General features: G+C 35.8%; 1 protein-coding gene across 5 annotated transcripts; it reads right to left on the reverse strand.

Annotated features, from left to right (window-relative positions):
* Positions 1-360: 360 nt before the first annotated feature.
* On the reverse strand, positions 361-9,003 carry LOC107222306 (DENN domain-containing protein 1A). 5 transcript variants are annotated; one of them, XM_046732028.1, is made up of 16 exons: positions 8,733-9,002; positions 8,095-8,250; positions 7,853-7,990; positions 7,532-7,667; positions 7,399-7,452; positions 7,062-7,319; positions 6,750-6,761; positions 6,310-6,411; positions 5,962-6,189; positions 5,705-5,881; positions 4,326-4,358; positions 4,071-4,125; positions 3,818-4,001; positions 3,563-3,695; positions 1,823-2,650; positions 361-975 (listed from the first exon to the last, which is right to left on the reverse strand). In XM_046732028.1, exons 1-16 carry the CDS (start codon positions 8,747-8,749, stop codon positions 607-609), a joined length of 2,880 nt encoding a protein of 959 aa, XP_046587984.1. In that variant the 5' UTR covers positions 8,750-9,002; the 3' UTR covers positions 361-606. The 5 variants fall into 5 exon arrangements, with proteins under 5 accessions (XP_046587984.1, XP_046587985.1, XP_015517091.1 ...); XM_046732029.1 differs by lacking the exon at positions 4,326-4,358 and having other exon boundaries at positions 8,733-9,003; XM_015661605.2 differs by lacking the exon at positions 6,750-6,761 and having other exon boundaries at positions 8,733-9,001.
* Between the last annotated feature and the right edge of the window lie 17 nt (positions 9,004-9,020).

Below are 9,020 nucleotides of genomic sequence, written 5' to 3' on the forward strand. Positions count from 1 at the left end.
TGTATGCTAGGGTGGTCTTTATTTTCGATTTTATCTTTAATTTTGACTCAGCCACCCTGTAAATTGGTTCCAAATAAATGAATTAAAACCCCCACCAAAGTACGGAACTCTATCTCACCTCTAAACTCTTTGGCAAGGGTTGTGAAGTTTGTTATTTAAAATTGCACACGTTCTTACTTAAATTTCGGTACATATTTCTAAGATATTTTAATTTATTTAGAACCAATTTAAGGGGCACTTTGGTCAAAATTCGAAAAAATCTAAAGCAAGGACCACCCTAATATGTATACCTACAGAAAATTTAAACTTATAACTCATCTTTGACCCTGTGTTCTTTCGTATTGATTGCAATAAAACGAATTAAAGTGTACTCTTTCGATTTATAAGACAAATTCTATACAGTAAAAAGGATCGTATTTCCGTCATCTATTCCAATTTCGAACAAACTTACGCCTTTCACACCAAAACGATATTCACAATCTCATATCCACGTATAAATAGTAACAAATATAATTCACGTATTTACAATTATTATTATTATTATCATTATCATCAATATTATTATTCGCTATCTTGATATGTATAAAACTTCGCTCAAAATTCTATTCATTCAAATTTTGTCCAATTATTCTGTGTCTTAACAGTGGTTGTATTGAACGAAGCAGTTGTGCTAGATTCTTGTATTGTGTGATTACACGATGTAGTCATTGCGGAAGACGGGCCGTTGGCTAGATTAAATTTATTAAAATCAAGACCATACTCCTGGAGTAAATCAAGATCCTCCCTAGCTTTATGCTGTGGTAAAAAGTACGGATATAAAGGATTTGTCAGACCTTCTCCCATCTGTGGAAGATGCAATGACTGAGTCATTTGTTTGGCGCTGTTACTCTTTACAGACTTTGATAAAAGTGGGTCAAACTCATCATCGCTATTCGTTGAATCTAGTCTGATTAAATCGTGGGGCTCTGGTGTATCCTGAAACGTAATATTGACGATAAATATTTTTTATTTTCTGCAACCAGGTAAATTAATTCGTTATTGCATTATCTTCATAAGTTTACTTATGAATACTCTCAGCATAATCCTCAGTATAATTTACACAGACAAGATATTTTTCACCAGACTCTGTAAAAATTTGCATTATTCAGAACACGATCAAAAATACAATAATAAATACTTTATAACAACACTGCTTAAAACAAAACAAAAAAAAAAAGGCTGCGAAAGCATTGGACGTTGTGTAATTGGTTGTTTTTAATTGTTCTTTATCTCTGTTTTTGTTTTAACTAAATTACAGGTGAAACTATACACAGTTTCGATCACCAATCGATAGAAAAAGATGAGTGAAATTCATGTCAATATAGCCACGAGCATAATCAATTGTAGTATAAAAAAAATAACGGCATAATATTACTATCGGATCTATGAACATTGAGTGCCAGTAAAATAATACAAGGTGACACAACGACACTAATTTTACTTGCAAGTGCAAATCAAATATTTAATCTAGCGACTTTCAATGATATTCTTGATATTTCAGGCTTCTCAATAAACGCAAATGACGAGCAGAATATATTTTATGCAACACGCGTTTTAAACTGGCTTGTTTCTTGAATTAATTACCAAATTGCAAATACCCAAAGTTAAGTCAATATTGTAGAAAGTTTGGAACGATTAAGAAGCCTGATGAATAAAAGCAAAATGATAGGTTTTATCTTACCTAATAATAGTAGTAGATGGGTAAAAATAAGTTGTGCAAAAAATAATAATAACTTTCTATAAATTATCAATCGATTAAGATAATGACATGACTCATGTTTACCTTAGCCTGTGCAGAGTAATGCTGATTATTTAATGGAGGGAGTGGTTGAATGCTGGTCGGACTCGGCTTTAGGCTGATGGGATGAATTAACAATGGGTTCTGTGGGTGGAAAGGGTTCAGTATTTGGCTTGTGTCAAATGGATCGTCAGCAATTAATTGCGAGCTAGGATCTGTAATATTCAAATTAGCATCCAATAGATTATTAAACCAAGAAATCCGTAACAAAGATTGGTTTTCACGATGAAAAGAATTTTCCGAATCTTGCACGATGTGTGCGATAGTCTTTGAATTTTCTCCACTTTTATTTTGGTCATCGTCATGTTCCAACAAACTCTGATTATGAGATATGCTTTTGTTAACGAACGGATTGGTCAGATTGACAAATTCGTGAGAATCGCGAGTAGATTTCTCCACAAGATTATCCATTCTAGAACTGTTGGACGCCTGATCTTCGGTCCCAAGTGAAGCGAATGGAATACTGTCCGAATTTTTCAAATTGAACAAAGATCTGATCGAAGACGGACTTGACGTGTCATTTCCGTTAATGTTAGAGCTGCTATTAGTAGTTGAAGTATCGGAAATATCTAGCAGGGTATCAAAAGTTGCAGAATTCAATGGCGTGCCGGGTTCTAGCAGTTTGTGATTTGTTGTGCATTGAGCATTGGAACTAGTCGAGGATGATTCTAGGGTGGAGGAATAGAAGGAATCTGAAGTACGGGAGGCTTCATAAATGTCGGTGGCAATGGAAGTGTCGGAGGGAAGAGGGCCGTGCCGCAAGCGCCCACTCCATGCAGACCTCAAGCTGTCTAAACTGCGCACTGGCTTCAACTGAAAGTTTATGCACATCACACTCACTTCCATTCATATGCGGTGCTCATTATTATTACAATTATTATTGGAGATCAAAATTCAAGTGGGATTCAATTATAAAATCAAGTCTCTCTGGTTTGATTGGTTTTCTCGTTTTATACAAAACAATAAATAAGTGCGCTGTTATTCGAGATAAGTATTGATGAAAAATCAACATACATATTGTAAATTTAATAAATTAAATATGAAAAACAATAAACAGTGTTGAAAGAAATGTACTAGGATTGACGGACTGTGATTATTAGGCCTGCACGATCACACCGGCACAAAGATCAAAAAAAGTCAAGAAACTTTAAGACTGTAGGAAAGAGAACACGAGGACAAAGTCGGTGTGACTGTGCAGCTTTAATTCAATCTTGTGGTACATATAACATGCTTTAAAATTTATTATATCTATAGATGTTAATGTTGTGCTATTGCGGTGAGTGAGAAGTGATCGTCGTTCAAACCATTCATCAGAGAAATCAGAGGCGCAAACAAGCTATAGTCAGACAATATTGACGATACTAGTATATTAAACATTTTGCAAAAATGACGGTACACTAGCACATACAAAAAAAAAGAAGCATACACATAAAGGGAGGAAACGAGAGAGAGAGAGAGAGAGAAAAATGATAGTTTTTCTTTAGTTTTACATTGTTAATCGTTAAAATAAACACGTTCTTAACTTTCGAACACGTTAAATCGAACATTACACAAGAACAATGGAACGAAAAGTGCTAATTCTTTATTTTTTCCTGTCACCAAAAAATCGACAAATATAACATGATTTGCAGGATTTATAAAACATTGTTTTAATTTACCAAATGCGGAATAATATTCGAATTATCAAGATACTCTAATTTAAAAAATCTGTAATTGTAAACTCACCGTTCTATCGACAGGTGGAGTATTAGGATATATAACATCTCGAAGTTCGTTCATCAGATCTATGTCTAGCCTTTCAACTGGATAATCTGTTTCCTCGGGTGAACTGGGACTCAATGGAGAATATTGCTTCCTGCTGTAAGAGAAGCATTCATTACTATCAAAATTTTCACAGAGATCTACTTAAATTGAATCAATTTCATTTTAAACGAAAATAATTATTTTCGATTGTTACTGTGTGATGATTTTAAAGCTTACCTTGTGTCGGGTACAGCAGTATTTCGGAAACGAAGGTCTTTTCGATAGCTAGTCGTTGCCGTGTAACCGGCAGGTGGTTTCGAAGGAGACGCAAATGCAACAGGTCTTCTATCCAACGTAGGAGAGCTTGGAGCTGACCTGGGCTGTTGGTATCTCATGCCGCTTTCTTGTCTATTTGTTCGACCTCAAAATAAATTACAAATTGGTGTGAATTACGTCGAACGCTCTTTAATGGATGATTAGGGATAACTACCTTTCCAGCGTAAGCCTTTGTATGCAGTTTTCATGTCTTTACCCTTCTCCTTGACCTGTAATTAAAATTGAAAAACCAACAATCATAACAATCCAGAATCTCATTGTTATATAAACGATTTTTACTGATACATGAGATAAAATAGATAGGATGAATTAAGAAAAATAATTTAACCAAGAGATTATGTTGCTGTTTGGTAGTAATAAATAAACAATTTCTGATTATTAAACGAATGTTTTCACACTTCTAACTTACCGATTTAACAGCTGATTTGACTGCGGGATTGGCCTGAAAAAATGAAAAGCTCTGAACAGTGAGCAGACGAAAAAAACACATACATCAAGCAACCTTTTTTCTGATGATTTCCCGTGGAACCATGACGTAGAATTCTGTGCTGCTAATTGAATTTTCAACACCGAACAAAAACAACGGAGAGCAATCGAATAATGATACTATAGGAACATTTATAATTAAAGCTTCACTAAAACCACAAGCGAGGGTTGAAATTTGAAAAGATGTAAATGTTTATAAGTAAAAAGGCAAGTAAAACAAAAGCATTACGAAACCGCAATTCCTTTACCTCAACACTGTAATCTCTCTATCTAATAAAAAAGTTCTGAACAAATGAACTGGTAAAAAAGATTATAATAACAATAGTATAAAAAAGATTATAATAACAATACTATACGCATGAAGTTGGCGGTGGGGTGAGATGCCAAAAAAAAAACAAAAAACATCTAGCAGAAAAAACTTCCTTTGACAGCTGTCATCGGCTGTTCATGACAGTCTTTGATAAATATTTTTATAGGTATCTGTTTCTGACACGCAAAAAATAAACATGCAAACGAGAATTATCAAGATGAATCCCGACGGGAATTGTCTTTTTCGTGCGCTGGCGTATTGTGTGTACGGCACTCAAGATCGACACGCAGAGGTGAGACTGAGTATCGTTTCAAATATATTATACTAGCAAACATGTCAGCAGAAGTAATGAAACAGAACTCGAGGAGAGTTATATCAGAGAAGAAATAGGTTTTTTTGGATCCTGTAAATCCTTGATCTGGTTAACCACTAAGTAAGGGCTTTCCCAGTTTCTTTGTAATTTCGGACACCGTCCTTTCTATCTTCGAGGTTGAAAGAGCCAGACAGAATCTCCGGGATTAAATTTTATATCCCTCGCTCAAATATCATAACGAGTTTTTAATTTGTCTGAAGCCATAGAAATTCTACTTATAGCAAAGCTATGAATTTCTTCTACTATGGGGAAAATAATAACTATAGCAAAATAAGTCGCCAAATGCAATTGGGGATGCATGGCATCGGGGGTTTTGTACATGTTAGTGGATTCGTTTACGAAAACAATCTGAGCAGACCTGCATAGGGAGCCAATAACAATGTCGGGTTGATCGGAAACAAACGATCAACAGTTGCAGACCTGTCATCAAATCAGCACAAATAAATTCACCTGTCTAAGAGACACAGTATAAGGAAATAGTGAGGTGTGTAGTGCAGATACCTCGGCGGCGAGCGAAGCGAGCGCCGACGTGGGGTTGGCGCGCGAAGCGCGCAGGGGCGAAGCCCCTAGTGTACCAATAAAATTAAAACAGAAGGTTAAAAATACAGATTTAGCTGACCTTATCTTTGACGCTTCGAAAAAATGCAGAGCCCTCCTTACGCATTGCGTACGACCATTCACGATACTGCTGTCGAAATTTACTGCCAGATTTTTCCGAATAATTAAGAGCCTCCATTTCGAATTCGTCAGAGAAACCGAGACCGGAATTGAGCATGTGTAAACGTTCTTCTATAAACTGAGAAAGCAGAACGTCGGTTTAAGTTTGAAGCAAAACTCTAAAACTGAAAGGAATCATTTGATAATGACAATGCTCACTTGTTGAAATATTTGTAATTCCAGCATTTTACGAAGAAAGGGTTGCATCGACGAGGGCCGACTGTCTACGAAGGCCTTTTCATCAAACGTTATACGTTCCCCTTGCTGGAGAGTTAGAGCCTCTCTGTAACCAGCCGTCAATTGAACTAATGCGCGTAGAAATGCCCTTGACACTCCATCGCCAAGCAACGCAGCTCTGTTACGCAGTGCTCTTCTGAGATTAATTATCTAAGTAATAACAAAATGATCTACATTACCTGAACTAATAAGTTGTTAATTTTCGTAGCATAGCATAGGTATGAATATAAATCAATGTCCTTCTGTGTAAGATTAATCAAACAATCTTACCACATCTTGAGGCAAGGACTCCAGATCGTCAAACGGGGATTGGATAGTGTTGTTGTCGGCATCAAGGATTACTACTTCACCCAAATCGCTTTGACGCACTCTCTAAAATTGTTTTTTTAATAAATACGAGTATAAAAGTTTGCCTTGAACGTTATCAATATGGACGCATGCCAGACGTGGTAATATTATGTGTTGACGTTGTACCACCAAGGCCATATATCGGTCAACTTTTGGTTATTGGTTTATCTCTAAAATATAATTTTAAATTGAATTGTGACCAGAAAATTGATTTGGTGTAAATTTCCTTTGCATTTTTTTGCAAACAAGACAAGAATAATCAGAGATAAAGAGATACTGTGAAGAGAATGACTGATTCTTCCTCAACCCTATAATTTCGGATTTCACTCAAATTTACTACAATAAAATTTTATGATACTTACTAAATGTATCTCCTTTTTTACGTTTTTTTTATTTTGTTTTTTGTTTTTGTTTGTTTTCATGAAAATAAATAAATTAATTTAATACAGATTTGCTTTAACAGGAAAAAAAGTTTCGTACGTTTTTCATTGAGTTCGTATCTGGTATTGAGTTTCAGGTGGAGTTGTGTAATAAATTAGATAAGTGCTACTTGTGTTACATAAAACATGTATGTACGATTTATCACACCTCCTGAAGTAAATACCGATGCAATGAATGCTAAAGAAAAATTTTCAATGATCAACGTTCGTTTGAGTAAAAAAATTTTATAATACCTCAAGTATGGGCGCTGGCACACCGATGAGGAAAGGCATCGGAGCTAGCAAATAATCCATCAGAGCCAATGGCAAAACAGGGATATATATGTGCTGCCAAATCATCGGGTAGATAAGGGCGTTGCAGGCTTGAACGCAGGCGCTCAGCCTTGACAACCTTTTCGAAGTAAATATAATACGTCTTTCATAGAGCATGGAGGCAAACACCATCATCATATTGTGCGAATCAATGGCGCTATAATACTCAGTCAAATTTCTCTGAAATATAAACAAGGTCAATGCATTATTCTAGTAAACGTAATAGTAGTAGCAAAAGATTTAGATAATATGTGCTCACATTTTCTGGTATACTAGGCAACTGAAATTGTTTTGGGCTTTGACAAACAAATACCTGAAAAAAATACAAATCTTATCATTGACTGAGGTTATTATATTTTTATATAAAAGTTTTCTCAATTATTCGCACTTACAACACTAGGATCTGGAAGAGGAATGGTGAGCGAAGCTCCAGGAGCAGGAACACCCTTGCTATAAACATCTTGAAGGAATTTCCAAAGATCTCCATCTTTGCCGCTTGCAGTTATTACCGCAATATGATTCAACAATCTGGGCAAGAAAGCGTTTGCCATTATTACATGGTAAGATCGGAGGATGCAAGACAAGTACTGACAAACGCAGACAAAATGTTCTGTCTACTTCTAATTTGCTTATCGAATATCAAGGAAAATCTGACAATGAGAATGTTTGCACTCAATGTTGTTTTCGACAGTAGAAAAAAGATGACAACATACTTGTAAAATGTTTCGTGCCAAGGCAAGGCACTCAAAATTACTAATGCCGTTTCCGTCTTGGGATCGTGTCGACAAAATCCAAACGTCCATTTTGAATCGATACTCGTCAATACAAATGAAAAGTGCTGAACAAGAACGCTGAAACAATGGTTTTTTACATAAATTACATTACTTTCCTTAGAGCTTAGAATGTAAGATGAAGTAATGAAAAATATTCAAGGTGTAACAGAAAAATGTCTTACTTTTCGAAACTACAAGGGTACGCAAATTTAGGAACAGATTTAAGTATTTCTTCTTCGGAAAATGATTCAGGGAACCTCTGAAGTAGCCAGGGATCTTTGTCCGCAACAGGCGCAGCAACTTCGCAGAAACACTCGAACAGGTGTCGCACATTTTCTCTAGAGAAACAAAGCACCATTAAATTAGAGTATGGGTGTTTATTTGTAGATTCGTAATTTTTTATTGAGATAAAAGAATTCCTGTTCAACAGTTCAAAAGAAGGGTTATGTTTAGATTGCTGCCATCGTCCCAACGCACATCTGCTTTCCTTTTTCCAAAGGAAATTTACCGACACAAACAAGATTACATCGACATTTAAGGAGGTGGGAAGAGGAAAAAAAATTATTCCACGTTTCTCTGACGCAATATATAAACTTTCAGGGATGCTTTGTAAGGATTTTTTTTTCAACTTTCTAGAGCTGCTCTCATGGTCGGCAAATGTGGAGGCAGTGAAAATTTAACGCACTCAATAAGACCTTGGTAAAAAATTGAATCATTCTCTATTCTGTGCATATAATTAAAATGAGAAGTATTTGAGAGTAGGTGAATAATCAAAGAGACGGCCGGAAGGAAACAGATATACATTGAACAATCTTAATACCTCAGTCTGGATCCCATTATGCGGTTTTTGAGAGAAAAATTTGTTCAGTAGGAATATTTGACACGTATTTGTGAGAGCATTGCGCTACATTATATAAATTAATCGTGAACTTGACGGTGAACTATTTACGATTAATCACAAACGCACTCCAGTTACATTTTCTGACATTTCACTCACGTCGCACGACTAGCCTATCTGAGTCAGACGTCAGAGAGTGTATTATCCATATACTATCACTTTTATTGTCAATGAAAATGTACGCGATGGAGATCGTCGCCCCAACCCACA

This window comes from Neodiprion lecontei, chromosome 2 (genome assembly GCF_021901455.1).
Source record: "Neodiprion lecontei isolate iyNeoLeco1 chromosome 2, iyNeoLeco1.1, whole genome shotgun sequence".
Lineage (NCBI taxonomy): Eukaryota > Metazoa > Arthropoda > Insecta > Hymenoptera > Diprionidae > Neodiprion > Neodiprion lecontei.

Coding starts and splice junctions, on each gene's coding strand:
- LOC107222306 (XM_046732028.1), bottom strand. Junction 7,320..7,398: donor TGCCTAGTATACCAGAAAAT/GTGAGCACATAT, acceptor TTTATATTTCAG/AGAAATTTGACTGAGTATTA. Junction 5,882..5,961: donor AATTACAAATATTTCAACAA/GTGAGCATTGTC, acceptor CTGCTTTCTCAG/TTTATAGAAGAACGTTTACA.